We start from the raw sequence: 24,978 nt of genomic DNA, 5'->3' as shown, positions 1-24,978 counted from the left end.
TCCGACTCTTAGCTACCCCATGGAGTGCAGCCCACCAGGCTCCTCCATCCATGGGATTTTCCAGGCAAGAGTACTGGAATGGGTTGCCATTACTACCTGGCTCTTAATAGAATAAGCTTGCCAACCGCTGGTAAAAAGTGAGGCATTTTCATGAATGTGAAGAGGCTTCTGTCATGGAGAGAGGCTGCCATATCTGCTTTGGTGGCAGATGTTAGTTTCTAGACTTCTACTCTTTCCAGGCAGTCTACTACAGTGCTTCTCAATCTTGTCTATACAGAATCATCTTAGAGAGCTTAAAAGCAAAACACACTAACGGGTAGGACAAGCCAAACCACTTAAATCAGAAGCTCAGGGGATAGAACTGAACCATCAATATATTAAAATAAAGAATTACTGCACTGCCAAAACTGAAAACCACTCAAGGAGACCTTCAAGACAGCAGAGGAATAGGATGGGGAGACCACCTTCTCCCTCACAAATGTATCAAGAGATCTCCTCAGCATGTGGAATAATTCCCGAAGAACATCTTCTGAATGCTGGCAGAGGACGCCAGACTTCCAGAAAGGCAAACCAATCTGCTCAGAAATGAGGTAGAGAAAAAGATAAAGACGAGAAGGGAGACAGAGGATTAGGGGTTGGGGGCCTGCAACCCCTGGGAGGGAGGTGTGAAGGAGGAAAAGTTTCCACACACCAGGAAATCCCCTCACCCACAGGAGCAGTGGGGAGTTTTCGAAACTCAGAAGGGAGCGCAGCGAGAAAGGTGCTCCGAAGGCAAAATGGAGACTTCACCACAGAGATTATACCAAACAGGACTTCTCCACTGAGAAGAAGGCTCACAGGCTCGCATTCGCCCACAGCGAGGGGGAGCTGGGTGAAAAGGCTCAGGTCTGGAGGGCCAGTCCTCAGGAGAAGACTGGGGTTGACTGTGAAGATACTCTGAGGGGACTAACATGTCACCACAGAGGCAGATCGGGGAAAATTCTGGAACCGTCAGACAAGCAAAAGGTCATCCCCATGGAAGGCTGTGACATCACGTTCTAACGCTGCGCTCTCATAGGACAAAGGACCCCGCCCTGGTGAATGCCGAAGCAGGGAAAGTGGCTGGAGTCTATAGCCCCAGAGGCAGAGAAGATGGCTCGAGAGCCAGAGGCAGAAGGCAGGGGGCTGCTATAGTCTTGAACTCAAAGACCACAAGCTGTGAGTGGCTGTGGGTCTCTATCCACGTCTTCCTGGGAGACTGAGCAGCTCAGCTAAGCCAAGGTTGTCACAACCAGGGACCAACTCCCCTGGGGAAGTGCACAACCCGCCTAGAACTGTGGCGACCTCCCACAGGCCAACACCATGGAAGCACTCCCCGCACACCCCAGTGGCGTTTGTGGTAACCCTTGGTCTTCTCAGCACAACTGAGCCCTAACAAGCAGCTCCGTTCACCTCCTTGTATCTGGGTGGAGAACGGACCCTGGAGAGAGACTTACAAACAGGGTGGGCCCCAAGCCAAAGTGGAACACCAGGTGCTGCGTGAGCAAATGAAAGAGGGGACACCATCCTGGACATGGCAGGTCCAACAGTTTACACTCCTGCAATTAGCCTGGGTCTGTGCACTTTAGGAGCAACTGTAGAGTCTGACAGCAAGTGCAAGCTGGAGCAAGAGAAGATCTGAGTCCGAGCTGACTCTGAACTGCCCCCAACAGGTCCAGAGGCCTTCCTGTACATGCTGGAGGACGTGCTGAGTGGACAGCTCAACTGGAGCAGGTCGAAAGGGGAAACACTTGGACATTCCTCTCACTTCCACTCTCTTTATATCCCTCACCTCTTTTCTCCTTTTCTCATATTGTCTTTTTTTAAAAAAAAACTTTACAATATTGCATTGGTTCTGCCATACATCAACATGAATCCTCCACAGGCATACGTGTGTTCCCCATCCTGAATCCCCCTCCCACCTCCCTTCCCATACCATCCCTCCGGGTCATCCCAGTGCACCAGCTCAAAGCATCCTGTATCGAACCTGGACTGGCAATTTGTTTCATATATGATATTATACATGTTTCAATGCCATTCTCCCAAATCATCCCACCCTCGCCCTCTCCCACTGAATCTAAAAGACTGTTCTATACATCTGTGTCTCCTTTGCTGTCTCGCATACAGGGTTATCATTACCATCTTTCTAAATTCCATATATATGCATTAGTATACTGTATTGGTGTTTTTCATTCTGGCTTACTTCACTCTGTATAATCGGCTCCAGTTTCATCCACCTTATTAGAACTGATTCAAATGTATTCTTTTTAATGGTTGAGTAATACTCCATCCTGTATATATAGCACAGCTTTCTTATCCTTTCATCTGGTGATGGACATCCAGGTTGCTTCCATGTCCTGGCTATTATAAACAGTGCTGCAATGAACATTGGGGTACACGTGTCTCTTTCAATTCTGGTTTCCTCAGTGTGTATGCCCAGCAGTGGGATTGCTGGGTCATAAGGCAGTTCTATTTCCAGTTTTTTAAGGAATGCTCTCCATAGTGGCTGTACTAGTTTGCATTCCCACCAACAGTGTAAGAGGGTTCCCTTTTCTCCACACCCTATCCAGCATTTATTGCTTGTAGACTTTTGGATAGCAGCCATTCTGACTGGCAAGAAATGGTACCTCATTGTGGTTTTGCTTTGCATTTCTCTGATAATGAGTGATGTTGAGCATCTTTTCATGTGTTTGTTAGCCATCCGTATGTCTTCTTTGGAGAAATGTCTATTTAGTTCTTTGGCCCATTTTTTGATTGGGCCGTTTATTTTTCTGGAACTGAGCTGCAGGAGTTGCTTGTATATTTTTGAGATTAGTTGTTTGTCAGTTGCTTCATTTGCTATTATTTTCTCCCATTCTGAAGGCTGTCTTTTCACCTTGCTTATAGTTTCCTTTGTTGTGCTGAAGCTTTTAATTTTAATTAGGTCCCATTTGTTTACTTTTGCTTTTATTTCCAGTATTCTGGGAGGTGGGTCATAGAGGATCCTGCTGTGATTTATGTCGGAGAGTGTTTTGCCTATGTTCTCCTCTAAGAGTTTTGTAGTTTCTGGTCTTACGTTTAGATCTTTAATCCATTTTGAGTTTATTTTTGTGTATGGTGTTAGAAAGTGTTCTAATTTCATTCTTTTACAAGTGGTTGACCAGTTTTCCCAGCACCACTTAATATGGTTCTTTATTACTCCTTTTTTATTTTTTATAACATACTTTTTCTTTTAAAAAAATTAGTTTTAAATCAATTGCATGCATTTTTATTTTTGTTGTGATGTTTTGATTTTGTATTTTTGAGAGTAATATTTTCCACGTTTTTGATGCTTGATTTTTGATCTATTGTTTTTAATCCTGTAGCTTTGAGAGTCTAATATATAGTATCCATTTTCACTTAGGGGTTTACTTATTGGCTTGATTCCTCTCTTCACTTTAGAACCCTCTATTTATCCTTCTTTCCTCTTTTTCTCCTTCCCCCCTCTTCTTTTTCCAACATAAGTATGTGAAACTCTTTTTTTTTTTTTTTGCCTATTAAATTTGTTTTGCCATTAATCCAGGGTGTTTGTCTTCTGTGCTGTGTGACCTGTGAAGCCTTGATGTTGCTGTTAGTGGATGGGCCAGAACCCCAGAGGCAGGGGACTTGACTCCAGGACTTTGGACCACCAGAGAACTCCCAACCCCACGGAACATTAATAGGTGTAAGCCCTCCCAAAGGCTTCCACATCAACACTAAGGCCAAGCCCTATTCAAACCCAGTGAGCTCCAGCAATGGATGTGCCATGCCAATTCTTCAGCTAAACAGGAGCACAACTCTGCACATTAGCAGACAGGCTGCCTAAAGCCATAGCAAACCCACAGACAATCCCAAACATACTACTTGGCACAGCACTGCCCTCCAGAGAGACAAGATCCAGCTCCATCCATGGGAACACAGGCACAAGTGCCCCCATCCAGGAAACCTTCACAACACACTGATCCAACCCCACCAGTTCGGAGACAGTTTCCACAATTAAGAGGAGTTATGACCTTCCAGCCTGCAGAAAGGAGACCCCAAACATGGTAAATTAAGCAAAATGAAAAGACAGAGAACTATGCAGCAGATGAAGGAAGACAGTAAAAATCCACAACACCAAACAAATGAAGAGAAAATAGGCAGTCTACCTGAAAAAGGATCCAGAGTAATACTAGTAAAGATGATCCAAAATCTTGGAAATTAAATGGAGGCACAGATGAATAGACTAAAGGCACAAATCGAGATGATTCAAGAGAAGTTTAACAAGGACCTGGAAAAATTAAAGAATAAACAATCAACAATGAATAATGTAATAACTAAGGCTGAAAATACACTGAACAGAGCCAACCACAGAGTACCTGAAGCAGAATAACAGATAAGTGAGCTGGAAGATAGAACGCTGGAAATAACTGAAGCAGAACAAAAAGAAAGAAAAAAGAATAAAAAGTAATGAGGACAGTCTCAGAGACCTCTGGGACAACATTAAGTGCCCCAGCATTCAAATCATAGGGGTCCCAGGAGAAGAAGATAAAAGGAAAGGGCATGGAAAAATATTTGAGGAGATTATAGTCAAAAGCTTCCCTAACAAGGGAAAGGAAATAGCCTGGAGCGTCCATGAAAACAGAAATCAAAAGAAAATAGGAGTACGATGCAGGATACAGGATGCTTGGGGCTGGTGCATGGGGATGATCCAGAGAGATGATACGGAGTGGGAGGTGGGAGGGGGGTTCATGTTTGGGAACTCATGTACACCTGTGGTGGATTCATGTCAATGTATGGCAAAAACAATACAGTATTGTAAAGTAAAATAAAGTAAAAATAAAAATTAAAAAATAAATAAATAAATGCAAAAAAAACCACATTCTCTATAAAATCTATCCCTCATTCCTTGTTAAAAAAAAAAAAGAAAATAGGAGTAGCAATACTCATTTCAGATAAAACAGATTTTAAAATAAAGACCATTACAAGAGACAAACAAGGCTGCTATATAATGATCAAGGGATCAAACCAAGAAGAAGAGGTAACAATTATAAATACATAGGCACCCAACACAGGGGCACCTCAAAACATAAGGCAAATGTTAACAACTATTAAAGGAGAAATAGACAATAGCACAGTAATAATGGGGGACTTTAATACCCCATTCACACCAATGGACAGATCATATAGACAAAAAATTAACAGGGAAACACAAGCTTTAAACAATACATTTGACGTAATTGATATCTACAGGACATTTCATCCAAAAGCAATAGGTTTCACCCTTTTCTCAAGTGTACATGGAACATTCTGCAGAAAAGATCACATCTTGGGCCATGATCAATTTAAGAAAACTGAAATCGTTTCAAGCATCTTTTCTGACTGCAACACTATAATGTTAGATATCAACTACAGGAAAATTAAAAAAAAAAACTATAAAAAACATGAACACATGGAAATGTGTTTCTGAATTCACATGTTAAAGAATCATCTTCTGAATAATGAACAGATCACTAAAGAAATCAAAAAGGAAATCAAAATATACCTAGCATCAAATGACAAACACAACTTAAAACCTACGGGATGCAGGGAAAGTCATGCTAAGAAGGAAGTTGATAGCAATACAAGTCTACATGAAGAAACAAGAGGCATCAAATAAATAACCTAACGTTACACCTAAAGCAACTAGAAAAAGGACAAAACCCCCCTAAAGTTAGTAGAAAAAAAGGAATCATAAAGATCAGAGATTAAATCAATGAAAAGGAAGTGAAAGAGACATGAGCAAAGACCGATAAAACTAAAAATTTGTTCTTTGAGGAGATAAACAGAACTGACAAACAGTTAGCCAGAATCATCAAGAGAAAAATGGGAGAGGACTCAAGTCAATAAAATCAGAAATGAAAATGGAGAAATTACAACAGAACTCACCAAAATAAAAAGGATCATAAGAGACTACTATGAGAACTATGTGTGGATAAAATAGATAACCTGGAAGAAATGGACAAATTCTTACAGAAGTATACCTATCCAATCTAAACCAGGAAGAAAGAGAAACTATGGACAGACCAATCACAAACACCAAAATCAAAACTGTAATGAAAAATTTTCCAAAAAAAATTAACAGCAAAATGACTCCACAGACAATTCCACAGATGAATTCTACCAAAAGTTTGATATCCGTCTTGATCAAACTCTTCCAGAAAATTGTGGAGGAAGAAAAACGCCCAAACTCATTCTATGAGCCCACTATCACCCTGATACCAAAACCAGAAAAAGATGCCACAAAAAAGAAAATTATAGGCCAATATCACTGATAAACATATGCAAAAATTCACAATAAAATTCTAGGAAACAGAATCTGAAAACACATTAAAAAGATCATATATCATGATCAAGTGAGATTTATCCCTGGGATGAAGGATTCTTCAACATATATGCAAATCAATCAATGTGATATACCATATTGAAAGATACAACAAATTGAAAGATAAAAACCGTATCATCATTTCAATGAATTCAGAGAAAGTTTTAAATAAGATTCAATACTGATTCATGATTTATTTTAAAAAAGTCTCCAGAAAGTTGACATAAAAGGAACATACTGTGCTGTGCTTAAATGTTCAGTTGTGTCCAACTCTTTGTGACCTCATGGACAGTAGCCCAACAGACTCTTCTGTCCATAGGGATTCTCCAAGCAAGATAGTGGAGTGGGTTGCCATGCCCTCCTCAGAAGGAACATACTTGAACCTAAAACAGGCCATATAGAATAAACCCACAGGAAATATTATTATCAATGGTAAAAAACTGAAAGCATTTCCTTTAAAATCAGAAACAAGACAAGGATGCCTGCTCTCACTACTATTTATCAACATAATTTTGGAAGTTGTAGCCACAGCAATTACAGAAGAAAAAGAAATAAAAGGAATTCAGATTGGAAAAGAAGTAAAGCCCTCACTGTTTGCAGATGGCATGATTCTTTACATGCAAAACACTAAATATGCCACCAGAAAATTATTAGCACTAATCAGTGAATAAAGTCTCAGGATACAAAATTAGTACACAGAAATTTCTTGCATGCCTGTACAGTAACAATAAAAAATCCGAAACAAAAATTAAGGAAACAATCCTATTCACTACTGCAACAAAAAAAGAATAAAATACTTAGGAGAAAATTTACCTAAAGACACAAAAGACCTGTATGCAGAAAATTATAAGACACTAATGAAAGAAGTTAAAGATGACACAAATGGAGAGATATACCATGGTCTTGAATTGGAAGAATGAATATTGTGAAAATGACTATACTATCCAAAGCAATCTACAGAATCAATTGCAATTCCTATCAAACTGCCAGTGGTATTTTTCACAGAACTAGAACAAAAAAATTTACAATTTGTATGGAAACATAAAAGATCCTGAATATCAGAGCAATCTTGAGAAAGAAGAACGGAGCTTGAGGAATCAACCTTCCTCACTTCAGACTATATACAGTTGTCAAGACAGTATGATACTGACACAAAGACAGAAATATGTATCAATAGAAAAAGATAGAAAGCCTGGAGATAAGTCCACACACCTATCTTTGACAAAGGAGGCAAAATATACGATGGAGAAAAGACCATGTCTTCAATAAGTGGTGCGGGGAAATCTAGATAGCTACATGTAAAAGAATGAATCAGAACACTTTCTAACACCATACACAAAAATAAACTCAAAATGAATTAAAGATCTAAATGTAAGACCAGAATCTATAAAATTCTTAGAGGAAAACTTAGGCAGAACACCCTTTGATATAAATCATACAAGATCCTTTATGACCCCCCTCCTAGAGTCATGGAAATAAATATAAACGAATGAGACCTAATTAAACTCAAAAGTTTTTGCACAACGAAGGAAACTATAGCAAGGAGAAGAGACAGCCCTCAGAATGGGAGAAGATAATAGCAAATGAAACAACTGACAAAGGATTAATCTCCAAAATATACAAGTAATTCATGCAGCTCAATTCCAGAAAAACAAACAACCCAATCAAAAAGTGAGCAGTACATAAACAGACATGTCTCCAGAGAAGACATACAGATGGTTAGCAAACACGTGAAATGATGTTCAACATTGTTCATTGTTAGAAAATGCAAGTCAAAACTACAATGAGATATCCCACACTGGTAGGAATGGGCATCATTAAAATGTCTACAAACAATAAATGCTGGAGAGGGTATGGAGAAAAGGGAAACCTTTTGCACTGTTAATGGGAATGCAAACTGATGCAGCCACTATGAAGAAGAGTATGGAGATTCCTTAAAATACTAGAAATAAAATTATGATGAAAGTGAAAGTCGGTCAGTCATGTCCAACTCTTTATGACCCCATAGACTATACAGTCCATGGAATTCTTCAGGCCAGAATACTGGAGTGGGTAGCCATTCCCTTCTCCAGGGGATCTTCCCAAACCAGGGACTGAACCTAGGTCTCCCACAGTGCAGGTGGATTCTTTACCAGCTGAGCCACCAGGGAAGCCCATATGACCCAGCAATCCCACTACCAGCCATATGCCCTTGAGAAACCATATTTGAAAAAGACACATGTACCCCAATGTTCATTGCAGCACTATTTACAATGGCTAGAGAATTTCTTGATGAAAGTGAAAGAGAAGAGTGAAAACCCTGGCTTAAAACTCAACATTCAAAAAACTAAGATCATGGCATCCAGTCCCATGCTGCTGCTGCTGCTGCTGCTAAGTCGCTCAGTTGTGTCTGACTCTTAGTGACCCCAATGACTGCAGCCCACCAGGCTCCTCCATCCATGGGGTTTTCCAAGCAAGAGTACTGGAGTGGAGTGCCATTGCCTTCTCCATCTGGTCCTGTAACTTCATGGCAAGTAGATGGGGAAGCAGTGGAAACAGTGAAAGACTTTATTTTCTTGGGCTTCAAAATCACTGCAGATGGTGACTGCAGCCATTAAATTAAAATACTCTTACTCCTTGGAAGAAAAGCTATGACCAACCTAGACAGCATATTAAAAAGCAGAGACATTACTTTGCTGATAAAGATCCATCCAGTCAAAAGTGTGGTTTTCCAATAGTCATGTATGGATGTGAGAATTGGCCCATAAAGAAATCTGAGCACTGAATAACTGATGCTTTTGAACTGTGGTGTTTGAGAAGACTCTTGAGGGTCCCTTGGACTGCAAGGGACAAACCAGTCAATCCTAAAGGAAATCAGTCCTGAATATTCATTGGAAGGACTGATGCTGAAGCTGAAACTCCAGTACTTTGGCCACCTGATGCGAAGAATTGACTCATTGGAGAAGACCCTGATGCTGGGAAAGATTGAGGGCAGGAGCAGAAGGGAATGACAGAGGATGAGATGGTTGGATGGCATCACTGACTCTGTGGACATGAATTTGAGCAAGCTCCAGGAGTTGGTGATGGACAGGAAAGCCTGGTGTGCTGCAGTCCATGGAGTCACAAAGAGTCGGACATGACAGAGCAACTGAACTGAACTGAACTGGGGATATGGAAGCAACCTAGATGTCCCCTGACAGATGAATGGATGAAGAAATAATGGTATACATACACACAATGGAATATTACTCAGTTATAAAAAAGAACACATCTGAGTTAATTCTAGTCAGGTCATGAACATAGAGCCTATTATACAGTGTGAAGTAAGCCAGAAAGAGAGTGACAAATACTATATATTAACACATATGTATGGAATCTAAAAATACGGTACTGATGATCCTACTTGCAGGGTAGCAAACGAGACCCAAACCTAAAGGATAGACTTTTGGTTACAGTCGGGGAGGGAGAGGGTGAGATGCTTTGAGAGAGCAGTATTGAAACATACACATTACCATATATAAAATAGATGGCCACTGGCAATTTACTGAATGATGCAGGGGACCCAGAGTCAGTGCTCTGTGGCAATCTATTAAGGTGGAGTAGGGAGGGAGGTGGGAGGGAGATTTAAGAGGCAGGAGACATGCTTCGTATCTCTGTGGCTAATGATGTTGATGTATGGCAAAAGCCATCACAATATTTTAAAGTAATTATCCTCCAATTAAAAACAAAATTAAATTAAACAAAACTCTGGCAATATTTCCTTACCTGGATTGTTTAATTGATCCCTTTATGTTAAAGTGATGCAAGTTACACAGACATATACTGTCTAACCTCACTGCTACCCTACAGCATCTATCTCTGATTAAATCGATGGCACTTACTACATTTATCCACTTTAAACAGCTGGTATAAGTTTTTACAGACCTATTGCAGATGGTTTCTGCTCTGCCAAAGCCTCAGCCTACTACCTCTCTATTTCCTTTCTTTTTTTCATTCCTCCCTTCTGACTCAATTTCTTTTTTTTTTTTTTTTTTTCCAGCAAGGGTAGAATTTTTCAGACTGTTATGTCAACAAACGGTTTTGTTAACTTTTAGTCCAATAGTCTGGTTACATATGGAATTCTAAGCTGACAGTTTTTGTGGGTTGTTTTGCCATTTTGAATATATTGTTTCATTATCTCTGACCTCAGTTTTTGCTGATGAGAATATTTCCCTCTAAAGATAATTGCTGTATAGTAAATCATGGCAATGCACTTCAGTATGCTTGCCTTGGAGAACCCCATGGACAGAGGAGCCTGGCAGGCTACAATCCATAGTGTTGCACAGAGCTGGACACGACTGAAGTGACTGGGTGCAATTCTTTTCTACTGCTATAGGGTTATCTACTTATAGTTAATATCCTACATTTGACTATGAGTCCTTCAGGACTTGTTACATTTCTTCATTATTAACATTAATGCTTTTTACTCTTCTAGAAAATCCTCAAGGTACTATAATATTTCATCAAACATATCTCTCATATCTAGTTTCCTTGTTTTCTCCTTTTGAGAATTCTATTAGGCATTCTCTTTTCACTTTCAAAACTTTTATTATTTTTCTATTCATTGCTGCAATTTCCTCAAATCCTAGTTCTAGGCCACTAGGACCGTTAACTCCTACTTCAACCATATCTAATCTGTTGTTCTGCAATTAATTTTTATTTAACACATGTATTTTTCACTTCCATTTCTTTTCCTCAAATCTTCATTCTTTTCTTTCATAAAGACTTGTTCTTTTATTATATTCTTCCTTTGCCTCTATAAATATAGTAAGGGTTAATTCACCATCTCAATTCGGGTTATTCTATGTCCTTTTGTGCTAAAGTTATCCTTCTTTTTCTTTTTCTTCTGCTTATTTTTCTTAGGGTAATTTGTTCCCTCATGTGGTCTGTACTGTGAATGCCTTTTCATGGTGCTTTAGTTTCTGTGGAAGTTCCATGAAAGTCCTGAGTTATTTAAATGTTCCTATAAAGGAGATCTAATTTCCTTTTTCCCTTGCCTCGCAGATTTTACCAGTTCCCAAGCAAAGGTCTACCTTTATTTCTCAATTTGGGTTTCCACAATACTCCGATGTCATAAATCCACAACCTATAACACTGGCACAGATTTAAGTGACTCTGCACTGGCAAGGAAATGCTTCCAGAATCCAAAAGTTCTCAGTTTCCAATCCCAGTCTTAGCAGAACATCTATGTGTCTGCATATAGACTGTAGAATCACATTTCTCAGTCATTAGGGCTTGTATATGGAGTAGACACCCCATGTGCTGGGGCCATCACACTACATCCTTGCCACACTTTCCCTGATGATCTGAGGACTTCCTTTTCTCTTCTGAACTTCACCTTATGCTTTACAAGTTGTTATATTTATGTGTTTGTAATGGGAACAGAAAAAGGAGTCTCTGTAATCAGCTCAGTTCAGTTCAGTCTCTCAGTCGTGTCCGACTCTTTGCGACCCCATGAATCGTAGCACTCCAGGCCTCTCTGTCCATCACCAACTCCCAGAGTTCACTCAGATTCACGTCCATCGAGTCAGTGATGCCATCCAGCCATCTCATCCTCTGCCGTCCCCTTCTCCTCCTGCCCCCAATCCCTCCCAGCATCAGAGTCTTTTCCAATGAGTCAACTCTTCACATAAGGTGGCCAAAGTACTGGAGTTTCAGCTTTAGCATCATTCCTTCCAAAGAAATCCCAGGGCTGATCTCCTTCAGAATGGACTGGTTAGATGTCCTTGCAGTCCAAGGGACTCTCAAGAGTCTTCTCCAACACCACAGTTCCAAAAGCAGCAATTCTTCAGCACTCAGCCTTCTTCACAGTCCAACTCTCACATCCATACATGACTACTCAGCCCCTCATAATCTCTCTCTTTCTATTACACAGAACACACTTCCAGTCTCCTTATGAACGTTATAAATTGATTGCTTGACACATTCAGATGGCACAGGAAGCTCAACAGATTCAAAATAATGGTCATTCCTGTTTTCCCCACATTTGCCTTTTAAAAGAAAAAGATATAGTCACTTTCAGCCACTAAATCTCTTGAAGGTCACCTTTAAGAACACGCTCAAACAGCATTGGCTGGTTCTTCCCTAGAGCGTGGGAACTGCCGGCCCAGCTCACGTGGACAGAGCGGTGCCCTTTTCAGGATGGCCACAGATGTCTCCAAGTGCCCTCCTTGCTTCTGGTCTCATGGCACATCCTCATTTGTACTCCAGTATCGACTACTGAAACGATATTCCTCGAGCATAAATCTGATTGGGTATTTTCCTACTCTGAAAATCTTCAATGACCTGTTGTTGTCTACCAAATAAACTTGGTATTCAAGCTCAGCAATCTGTGAAACCTCATCTAACTTTCTACCTCTCTTCCATTTCACAGCCTTAAAAGCTCCTATTCCAGGAAATATAAACTTCTCCTTGTTACCCAAACATTTCTGGAGGTTTCTCTGCACCGTGGTTTGGCTCTTTGTAAATTTCCTGCTCTCACTAAAAAGGCCACTATTTCTGATTATGTTTCCATATTTTTACTCATTTTTATGACTTCATTTTATTGACACCTCTATGAGGGTTTTACAAATAACTCCAGAGAAATTTAAGACAGTCTTACTTTAAAAATTAATGGGATTTATCTGTATTTCTCCTAAACACTTGGCATTTTTTACCGCACAGTCATTATTTCTATACAAATTACTTCCCCAGTCTGCTGGAAACTACCCAGGCTACTTTTCATTTTTATATTCCATACAGCATCAGAAGACAAGACATGATATAAAACAATCAATATTTCTTAAATGAATTCATGCAAAATATATGAGTAAAGATGTTGTTTTAACTTTCAGAATGATTTTCTATAAAATTCCTAAACTTTATAACCAACATATAGCCAGATTCTGGTTCTTCACAGTTCAAATTCTGTATCCAGAAATGACAGCAAATATTTGAGAGTTCGAGTTCAGACTTGGAATCATGTTTCAAGCATTATTTAGGATGACAGAGTAACAAAAACATCACCAACGATATTGACACCTATGATACTAAAATTACAATAAGCCCTGGATAGAAATATGAGTTGTTTTATTTTTATTTGTGCTTACTGAGGCTATTTATCAGCACTGTGCAAAATCATGATAAAACAGCAACATTCAAGTCTTTACCAACTTCACCTAGAACTGAATCATGACAAAATCACCTAGTTAGGCCTTACCTAGGCCTACTTTCCCATGTTCCTCAAATCATCCTAGCAAAAAGAAACCAGAAGAAGCCTTTAATAAATGTTACAAATATTTGGACCATAAAGAATCAACCATTGCTACATTCAGAAGAAAAAAACAATGTCAGTGTCAGGAATGATGAGGTGACATTTGATGTCAATGAAAGGTAATTAAGACATTTAAAAACAGGAGTGAATTTGATGCAGCCATGCAGAATATATTAGCCTATACGCAACACAAAACAGCATCCAATTATTAACAAGCCAATTATGAATAAATTTTGATAGCCTATCATGCCCTTTTCCTATTTGGAACCAGTCTGTTGTTCCATGTCCAGTTCTAACTGTTGCTTCCTGATCTGCCTACAGATTTCTCAAGAAGCAGCTCAGGTGGTCTGGTGTTCCCATCTCTTTCAGAATTTTCCACAGTTTATTGTGATCCACACAGTCAAAGGCTTTGGCACAGTCAATAAAGCAGAAATAGATGTTTTTCTGGAACTCTCTTGCTTTTTCCATGATCCAGAGGATGTTGGCAGTTTGATCTCTGGTTCCTCTGCCTTTTCTAAAACCAGCTTGAACATCAGGGAGTTCACGGTTCACGTACTACTGAAGTCTGGCTTGGAGAATTTTGAGCATTACTTTACTAGCATGTGAGATGAGTGCAATTGTGCAGTAGTTTGAGCATTCTTTGGCATTGCCTTTCTTTGGAATTGGAATGAAAATTGACCTTTTCCAGTCCTGTGGCCACTGCTGAGTTTTCCAAATTTGCTGGCATATTGAGTGCAGCACTTTCACAGCATCATCTTTCGGGATTTGAAATAGCTCCCCTGGAATTCCATCACCTCCACTAGCTTTGTTCATAGTGATGCTTTCTAAGGCCCACTTGACTTCACTTTCCAAGATGTCTGGCTCAAGATTAGTGATCACATCATCATGATTATCTGGGTCGTGAAGATCTTCTTTGTACAGTTCTTCCGTGTATTCTTGCCACCTCTTCTTAATATCTTCTGCTTCTGTTAGGTCCAGATCATTTCTGTCCTTTATCGAGCCCATCTTTGCATGAAATGTTCCCTTGGTATCTCTAATTTTCTTGAAGAGATCTCTGGTCTTTCCCATTCTGTTGTTTCCCTCTATTTCTTTGCATTGATCGCTGAAGAAGGCTTTCTTATCTCTTCTTGCTATTCTTTGGAACTCTGCATTCAGATGCTTTTATCTTTCCTTTTCTCCTTTGCTTTTCACCTCTCTTCTTTTCACAGCTATCTGTAAGGCCTCCCCAGACAGCCATTTTGCTTTTTTGCATTTCTTTTCCATGGGGATGGTCTTGATCCCTGTCTCCTATACAATGTCACAAACCTCATTCCATAGTTCATCAGGCACTCTATCAGATCTAGTCCCTTAAATCTATTACTCACGTCCACTGTATAATCATAAGGGATTTGATTTAGGTCATACCTGAATGGTCTAGCGGTTTTCCCTACTTTCTTCAATTTAAGTCTGAATTTGGCATTAAGGAGTTCATGATCTGAGCCACAGTCAGCTCCCGGTCTTGTTTTTGCTGACTGTATAGAGCTTCTCCATCTTTGGCTGCAAAGAATATAGTCAGTCTGATTTCGGTGTTGACCATCTGGTGATGTCCATGCATAGAGTCTTCTCTTGTGTTGTTGGAAGAGGGTGTTTGCTATGACCAGTGCATTTTCTTGGCAAAACTCTATTAGTCTTTGCCCTGCTTCATTCCGCATTCCAAGGCCAAATTTGTCTGTTACTCCAGGTGTTTCTTGACTTCCTACTTTTGCATTCCAGTCCCCTATAATGAAAAGGACATCTTTTTTGGGTGTTAGTTCTAAAAGATCTTGTAGGTCTTCATAAAACCGTTCAACTTCAGTTTCTTCAGTGTTACTGGTTGGGGCATAGACTTGGATAACTGTGATACTGAATGGTTTGCCTTGGAGACAAACAGAGATCATTCTGTCATTTTTGTTGTCAAGGCTGTATACTGTCACCCTGCTTATTTAACTTATATGCAGAGTACATCATGAGAAACGCTGGACTGGAAGAAGCACAAGCTGGAATCAAGATTGCTGGGAGAAATATCAATAACCTCAGATATGCAGATGACACCACCCTTATGGCAGAAAGTGAAGAGGAACTAAAAAGCCTCTTGATGAAAGTGAAAGAGGAGAGTGAAAAAGTTGGCTTAAAGCTCAACATTCAGAAAACAAAGATCATGGCATCCAGCCCCATCACTTCATGGGAAATAGATGGGGAAACAGTAGAAATAGTGTCAGACTTTTATGTTTTGGGGCTCCAAAATCACTGCAGATGGAGACTGCAGCCATGAAATTAAAAGACGCTTACTCTTTGGAAGGAAAGTTATGACCAACCTAGAGAGTATATTCAAAAGCAGAGACATTACTTTGCAAGCAAAGGTCCATCGAGTCAAGGCTATTGTTTTTCATGTGGTCATGTATGGATGTGAGATTTGGACTGTGAAGAAAGCTGAGTGCTGAAGAATTGATGCGTTTGAACTGTGGTGGTGGAAAAGACTCTTGAGGGTCCCCTGGACTGCAAGGAGATCCAACCAGTCCATTCTGAAGGAGATCAGCCCTGGGATTTCTTTGGAAGGAATGATGCTAAAGCTGAAGCTCCAGTACTTCGGACACCTCATGCGAAGAGTTGACTCATTGGAAAATACTCTGATGCTGGGAGGGATTGGGGGCAGGAGGAGAAGGGGATGACAGAGGATGGGATGGCTGGATGGCATCACTGACTCGATGGATGTGAGTCTGAGTGAACTCCGGGAGATGGTGATGGACAGGGAGCCTGGAGTGCTGCGATTCATGGGGTCGCAAAGAGTCAGACACGACTGAGCGACTGAACTGAAGTGATCATGCCCTTATCACTGTGGATGATAGATGAGATAATGATGGTCCGTTAGTCTCGAGAAGCAATTCTGCTAAAATTCTCCTTTAGTTCTAAAAGGTGAATTTCACGAGAAATGACAAAACACAATCTTGCCTCCAAAGAGGCTATTTAGATGTGACTTCACACACACACAACGTATACATATTAACTGTAGCTGGGGAATGTGTTATCTGGCACACAGCTGTGACAGAGTAATATGTAAGGCTAAAAAAAGTAGAACTCAAAACCATCATATGTACTAAGGAAAATCATTTAACAGATGTCTCAATTTTTAAAGTTTCACATGCCATATTTTGGTAGATGATCTGAATTCCTCTTCCAGGCACCAGTGGAAAGGCCTCAGTTTAACAATAGAAATTGGAAAGAAACTTTGCCCATTGAGCTTCTACTGATAGACAATGGTGCCACCTATGGAAGTAAATTTCATTAGGATAAATTAGCTTATGGGAGGCACTGGCATCACAAGCCATGAGAATCACTGCCTGTCACTTACTGTGTATTTAAAACTCAGAGCCCTCAGCAAGGAGGTTCATTACCCTACTCAAAGAGGCTGCTATTTCAGGATCAGGTCTGTAATGACATTTTGAATTAGGCAAGGGAAGGATAGGAGATATAACGTGTACATGACCTAGATGGTTTGGTGAACATCAAGTAGGTTGCACGTTCCGGAAGCAACGTGTTGTTATCAGTTCTTTCTCCAAGGGAAGTCCACGGAAAGCTGACCATTTTGAGAGAGAATACGCTGCCCTGACTTCACAGCCAGGAAACGGTTACCATTTTAAAGGTTAGAAATTATTCAGAGCTAGGCAATCAGTTAAAATTTACTAAGCACAGGAAGAATTTCCAAACACTGAGGGTCTTATCAAAACAATTGGTCGCTCATGTAAATGATACAATTTTATTCAGAAGCATTTAAAAACAGATTGGATTTTCCTTGGTTTTGATTTAGATAGGGAGTTAGTGATGTGGGTTAGATGAAGAGGTATGTAAGATATGCACCCTAGACTAATTAGAGTTTTATGAAAAGTCTGATTCCTTATCTCCTCCAAAATATGAATAAATACTAATCACGCCTTATAAAGAATTTAAGATGAAAACAAAATGTTATTACATCCTAAAACCGCCTTTGTTTTTCCATACTTCAAAGTTATCTATGGTTGGTCTGTGTGTGAAGTCCCTTCGGTCGTGTCCAACTCTTTGCTATCCCATTGACTGTAGCCCGCCAGGCTCCTCTGTCCATGGGATTCTCTAGGGAAGAATACTGGAGTGGGTTGCCATGTCCTCCTCCAGGGACCTATGGTTGTCTTTCTTACTTTAATTATTAATTTGCTTCTTATTCATTTTTCTCATTAGTTTGTACCTCAGTTTTGTTTTGTTTTGTTTTCTGGGAATTTGAGAATAAACTCAGCAGTGACAGTTCACAATGAAATATTTTTTTTGCATTTTGTATTTTTTTTAACAATGGGTGAATAATTTTCTTTTGCTCCTAGAAAAAAAAAAAATGTTACCAATCTACTTCTTTCAACTTTCAGTAAGCTCAGCCCTTCAGGAAGTCAATCATGGGTCCAATCATTCTAGACCACTTTACAGGAGAAGTCTAAGAGGTAATCATGTTAAAACTCTCTGATATGCCCCACTGCTGACTTTGTGAATTTATAACCTATTTATAAGTATCTTAATAATGAAACAAACAAGTCACCTTAGCGACAGTTTCCTTCCAAAATTAAATTTCCACACAAAAAGCAGCATGTGATTCCTGTAACTTGCTACTTCATTAAAGAGAAGCTGATACTCATTTCAAACAAAAGGGAATAAAAGCTGAAAGTCTTATGTGATAGATGAGAAAACTACTTCATATCTGAAGGATTTCGATCTTAAATACACATCAGAGATAATTTATTCAGTAAATCCACTGATAAAAAAGAGAATGACTAAATTTAAAACAGGCTTCTATTTTTCTCTTTTTAACATTTTAAAGATTTAGACAGATAAGAGAAAAATAACCTAGATGTTTTAAACATATGTGAAATGCACACTAAAAAATGAAGTCCAAAATTTAGACATTTCATTGCTCACTCGCATACAGTGGATGAGCAGCAGTAGTTAGCTGACTCTGCATTTTATGTTGGCGATCTGGCATGGTGTCTTTCCCAATGTATCCCAGATGTTACATAAAGTTCCAAGCATCTATTAAAAAACCTGTACAGAGGCATGTGTATGTGTGTGTTTCCAAGAGGGGAGGAAACAAACAATAGACTTCATAACTTTAATAGAAGCTGCTATTTAGACCATATGAAAGTTTACTGTTTTATAGAGGCTTAAATGGCTTTAGTGAGCATTTATTAAATGTGTCCTGCTGTATGGCCTTTAAATCTGACAGTAGCTGGCACCATACATTTTCTGAATGATGGTCCATAGTGATGCAGCTGTTGCCGTAGTAACACTGGTTGGAGCATCCACTTCAGGTTTGACTAGCTGAGCATGGCTTTTTCCCTAAAACGAGCACCGATAGCCTATGCCTTTTAATAAAGTACCTACCTTCTATATTGACCAGTGAAAATAAGACCTAATTTAAAGTCTGTAAAAGTTTGGAGGAGAAGAAGATAATTTTCAACTGCATAAGAAGTGAACTCACATCCATCTTTCGAAAGGTGTTATTTCTAAAAGTGACTAGTGTTTCTGAAAATCAAGGACTTGGGCTCCAAAGGAAGAAAATCTACACGGGAAAACATGCATTTGTCTATGGTATAATTACAGTGTACTTTTGCTGACTTCATTTGGCTGTAGGTTAGTGCTTGTTCATCTGTACTTCTGTACCCATCTTATCTTACGAAAAATTTCTTAGGTTGTAGCATGGTTAGAAGTTTCTTTACAGATAGGACAATACTAAATGTTTAGTATTTAGTACTAAACATCTTATTACATTTTGTTTTATTTAATTTGTATATTGAATTTTATAAACATTTTATTAATACAGTCAGTATTAAAGGAGATTTAGGGTTTCTATTAGCCTTATAAAGTTTGCCTATACTATTTTATAAAGTGATAAAATCAGTTGTCATAAAATTTGTGAACATCCATCTTTCCACATTAAAAAAAAGTCTTCCCAATTGAAATATGTACCTTACTTCTTAAGGTTTGGGGTTCTTTCAACTTTTCAATGAGAATTACTTTACTCAATAGCCTATACTCCAAACATAAACGTACACTGAAACAGAAGAACAGCTTCTTCATTTTTCCCTTTTTTTTTAAGTTAAAAAAATAAAACAACTTATGTATATTTGAATTTAAAACTTGCAAGACACCTTTCCTTTTTGATGGTGGTTATGTAACGTTTATATTTTTGGTTGTTATGTAACTTTTGCCTTAAAAACAAACATCCTTTATTTTCTATGGAAACAGATTATCTTGGTTTTTGAATTTTCTTGCATGGACTCCACATGTTATGTATACATGTTAGTTACAAAATAACTTTATATCTTTAAAAAGTCATGTTGGAAATTTACTAAGGAGAAAGCAAAAGAAGTTTAAAAAAGGAAGCAAACCAAAAAATACCTAAATACAGTGTAATCGAATTCTACTTGTTCTCCAAATGACCTTGATTGAATGAATTCTAACCCTTTTCTAATCGCCTCACTCCAAATTGGGTCCACTTGTTTTCTCACTGACGACTGATCTTTCTTGCCACTCTGAACTTTGCTCACCTCAGTCAAGCGCAGGACAACCAGCATGGAAGCCCAGGGACAGCATTCAGCCTTCTCTTACAAACACTATGCATTTAAATTATGAAGATGATTATGGCATGTTTATCATGCCTCCGTAATTATAAAAATAGAAAATTACTAATGTGTTAGAAAAAACTTCTTTCTTAAGTAACAATGAATTTATCATACATTTCACAGACACGGATCTGGGTGTAGAGCCTGTCTGCGCGAGATGCTCTCCTGCTTGCTTGAAAGAAGGCAAAAACAAAAGCAGGTTTCCTTTCTCCTCTCCTTCACCAAACATAGTTGCTTTAGAGTCACACAGAGAAGGCCCAGAAGTCAGCCGAATGGCTGGTATGATGAACATACACCCCACTGCAGTTTTACATTTTACGTATGCTATTCAATTTCCATACAATATATTCTTTGAAGAAAAAGCATGGTTCTTAAAAACATTAAAAATTTGGAAACCACATCAAGTGATTACTTTCCAAATGCTACTATGAATGTATACCAATCTATCCACTTAGAGTATGCTGAGATCCAAACAACATGACTGCATGCGGGTAATCTGGAATTGATGAGATGAGTAACAGTGTCAGCTGTGATGCCGGTCCCCATGACCTCAATGCATCATGCCCCACAGGCTAGATACACCCTCAGGATTCAGGTGGTATTATCTAGGTAATTATAGCAATAACTATAAAATGATGGCCCTGATCACATAAAGTGCAAATAAGATACTCTGTGTATATTATTCAGTTCAGTTCAGTCGCTCAGTCATATCCGACTCTTTGCGACCCCATGAATCGCAGCATGCCAAGCCTCCCTGTCCATCACCAACTCCCAGAGTTCACTTAAACTCATGTCCATCGAGTCGGTGATGCCATCCAGCCATCTCATCCTGGGTCGTCCCCTCTCCTCCTGCCCCTAATCCCTCCCAGCATCAGAGTCTTTTCCAATGAGTCAACTCTTTGCATGTGGTGGCCAAAGTACTGGAGTTTCAGCTTTAGCATCATTCCTTCCAATGAACACCCGGGGCTGATCTCCTTTAGAATGGACTGGTTGGATCTCCTTGCAGTCTCCTTGCTCAAAATTCTCCAAGCCAGGCTTCAGCAATACGTGAACCATGAAATTCCAGATGTATATTATTACATGAGGTAAAACAATGTCAAAATAGTTCTTAAAGAACTCTAACATCAGACATGAACGAATTAACTAGAGTTTGTAGGATTTCATAATTACCCTCGTGCTGGAATATTCATGTGTCTTGCACACTTAACGACCTCCTCAAACCTCTTCATACTTTCTTCAATGGAACAGTTAATGTTCTTCTTGCTAAAGGATTCAGAGGCAGCACCAAAAACAGATACTTCGGTTGCTCCTGCAGCAACCTGAAAAATACAAGTTAAAGGCAAAAGCTAATTAGTTTCAAAAACATAAGTGAGAGCAGTAGAAGCAATATTAATTACTCTATAAAGAAATACTTGTATTCTTTAGCATTCTGCTTCGAATTTAAAATTAGATTTCTCTCTACTTGCTATAATACTCTCTTTTGAAACGTGAAAATATTTTATAACACAGATAATTCCACAAACTACAACACTCATAAATCACAGAATATACAATGGTGGTATTCCAATTTCATTTTCCCTTTCCTAAAAGTTATCCTCAGAAGTATTTTAACCCAAATTGTGGAAAACACCAGCATCCCAATAAAACCTCTTAACATCTATGGAAAACATTACTTTTAGACCATATATTTTTAAATAGAGAATAGTAAATGCTTTCTGGTTTTCTTCTTTCCTTATAACCCATCAGAAAAACATTTTTCCAAATTATCACTTTAATTTTGCCCCCAATTTTCTCTCTATCTCTGAAGCTCCCTTCCATTGTTTTATACTTGACTATGACAACTAAACCCTTATGTGTCTAATTCCTTAAACCTCTTGCCAGTTTTTGTTTGTTTGTTTTTTGTTTTTTAGTAAATGTAGGTGTCTTTTTTACTTTTTATTCTTATTAATTTATTTATTTTGGCTGTGCTGCATAGCATGAGGGATCCTGGTTTCCCTTCCAGGGATCGAACCCATGCCCCCTGCAATGGAAGCGTGGAGTCCTAAGCACTGGACCACCAAGAAAGTCCCCTCCCCTCTAGCCAATCTTTAAACCCAAAATGTTGACCTAATCAGTTCTCCTTTTTGCCCACTTTGCCGTCTTCCTTCCTTCCTCCAGTCTTCCCAGAGACTTGTTGTCAAATGTCAAGCCTCCTACATTTCCAGTCGGATTCTTAAGTCTTTCTATCAATACATCTCTAGCACCATGCCTAGATTGCCCTTCCTCACCAATACCCTAACACCTTAAGAAAACAAAAATTCTGTCATCTTTCCTCCAACACTGAAAAAAACACTGGCTTCCACTCATCCACCATACATTTTTAACCTTTAAAGTAAAAGTCTATGGATTGACAGCAATGTCCTACTCGATAACACAGAGAACCATATTCAATATCCAATGATAAACCATAATAGCAAAGAGCATTTTAAAAGAATGTGTATATATGTATAATGGAATAATTTTGCTATATGTCAGGAATGAATACATCATCAACTGTATTTTATTAAAAATTTTGATATAAATTAAAATGAAATTCTATTTATTGAACACCTACTCTGATCCCATGTTGCTGTTTGTATTTTGCACATCCTATTTCTAATCTACAAACAATCTTCTAAACTAAGCATGTACTACACCAATTCACAGGTGTAAAAACTGTGGTTCAAAGACTATAAATCTCCAGTAGGAGATCCCAAGTTCAGTAGAAGTTCTGGGCCCATGTTTTGGACATGAGTTTGCATACCTCCCAGGCCAAGATTGCTTCTATTACTTTCTAAGCTATCCTGAAGGTGTCCTTTCATATATTTCTCAGGGTGGGTACCTTTCCTACTCTGTTAGGACCAGATGACAGAATGTTTACAATTTCTTAAAAGATCTCTGTCTTTATTAACAATGTAATAAAAAATTGTATTAATTTTTTAAGAGAAAAGTGGTTTCACAAGATACACTAACAGGTCACACCCCAACTAGGACCCAGAACTTCAACTTCATGCAACACAGTCACTTTTGTATTTCACAAATACAAAAGTGAAAAACATCCATTAAAATCAGAAATAGCTGCTGCTTAGCTTTTACAATAAAGCCATGTAAGCATATCACCTCAAGCCTTTACTTAAAGCTGCACTGATTCTTCTAGTATGAAAGTGAAAGTCGCTCAGTCGTGTCCAACACTTTGGGACCCCATGGACTGCCCACAGAATTCTCCAGGCCAGAATACTGGAGTGGGTAGCCTTTCCCTTCTCCAGGGGATCTTCCCAACCCAGGGATAGAACCCAGGTCTCCTGCATTGCAGGCGGATTCTTTACCAACTGAGCCACAAGGGAAGCCCAAGAACACTGGAGTGGGTAGCCTATCTCTTCTCCAGGGGATCTTCCTGACCCAGGAATCGAACCGGGGTCTCCTGCATTGCAGGTGGATATGTATATTCACAAAAGCTTTTGGCATATAAATTCCCAAGTCACCTTGGATTCGGAGAAACAAGTGAGAAGACAATAAAGCAAGCTGTTAGTTCCAATGACAGTGCTTAGCTTCGTGAAGAGGATGGGAACAACAGCAAGGCCAAAGGAGGCGACAAGTACAATTGTCTGCTACAGTTACATTAACAATTATAACATCGTGTTGAGAAATGTTTATTTTGTACTCCTTGTTTAAGAGGGAAGCACAAAATATACTTTCAGAAGAATCTCACTGAAATGGAAAATTGTATTTCTGTGTTTTAATTCTTGGATGTTAAACTGAAAGAGCCATTTGTATGGAGCATCTGAGTCCCAACAATGCCACAGTCATTGATCGCCAAGTACCCACAGGAGTATAATAGCAGTAGTGTTTAGGCAGGATATCAAGGGAGTCATGTATCACACCATTTAACTTTGTAAAAACCTTTACAATAAAAAGCATATCAATTTTAGGGAAAATTAGTAGCACACTTACAGCACGGTGAAAACCCTGAAGATTAGGAGTAAGGACAGGATATCGAATTCCTGGATATTGATGAATGCCCTTCATCACTTCAGTGTGATCTGCCATCTTGAATACATAATAAGTTATATGGAGACATGAGAATCGGAATATTCTATCAAGCATGTTCTTAGTTTTCAGGAAGGTTATAAATATACAGGAAATTATATTCTATCGATTCATGCTCGAAATAGCAAAACCATGTCAATATAGCTAACGATAAGTAGTTCTCAATGTCATAAATATATAATAACTAGATCTGGATTTTATGTATTATATAACAGGATCTGGTTAAGTGATTGATTACAGGTACTCAGGAATTCTGAACTCTCATGTTTTCACCTGACGAACCTTTATTCTCTTCCTTTCATTTTATGGCCAAGCCTCCAGTACCCCTGAGAGTAGGGAGAGTTTGAATGGCAAAGACTGTGGATTTATCTTCCACATGGAAATTTTGTGTCCAGATAATTTTCAACATGTGAAAATTTAAAATGTTTAGTAAAGTGTGAATTACACATGTCCATTAGAAGAATTTAACAAGGCTGAGATCCTAGTGTACTATTGGTTTTAGTTACTAACAATCATAATGCTTTACGTAGTTCTATCCTTGAGTTACTATTTGTTCTCATAATGTGAACAAATATTAATAAATACAATGGAGCACACAACATCCTATCAAGACTTTATTTTCTATATTTTCC

General features: G+C 38.9%; 1 protein-coding gene across 1 annotated transcript in view; it reads right to left on the bottom strand.

The window, feature by feature from the left end:
- The window catches only part of HMGCLL1 (3-hydroxy-3-methylglutaryl-CoA lyase like 1), a 194,720-nt gene that overhangs the window by 74,873 nt on the left and 94,869 nt on the right, over positions 1-24,978 (bottom strand). The window contains exons 4-5 of the mRNA XM_042236821.2: positions 24,251-24,346; positions 21,452-21,600 (exon numbers count right to left, since the gene is read on the bottom strand). Coding sequence (XP_042092755.1) covers positions 21,452-21,600; positions 24,251-24,346 — 245 coding nt within the window. The remainder of the gene's footprint in view (positions 1-21,451; positions 21,601-24,250; positions 24,347-24,978) is intronic.

The sequence above is a fragment of the Ovis aries genome, chromosome 20 (genome assembly GCF_016772045.2).
Source record: "Ovis aries strain OAR_USU_Benz2616 breed Rambouillet chromosome 20, ARS-UI_Ramb_v3.0, whole genome shotgun sequence".
NCBI classification, from domain to species: domain Eukaryota; kingdom Metazoa; phylum Chordata; class Mammalia; order Artiodactyla; family Bovidae; genus Ovis; species Ovis aries.
Note: the sequence above shows the minus strand (reverse complement) of the source record. Positions and strands in the feature narration are given on the sequence as shown.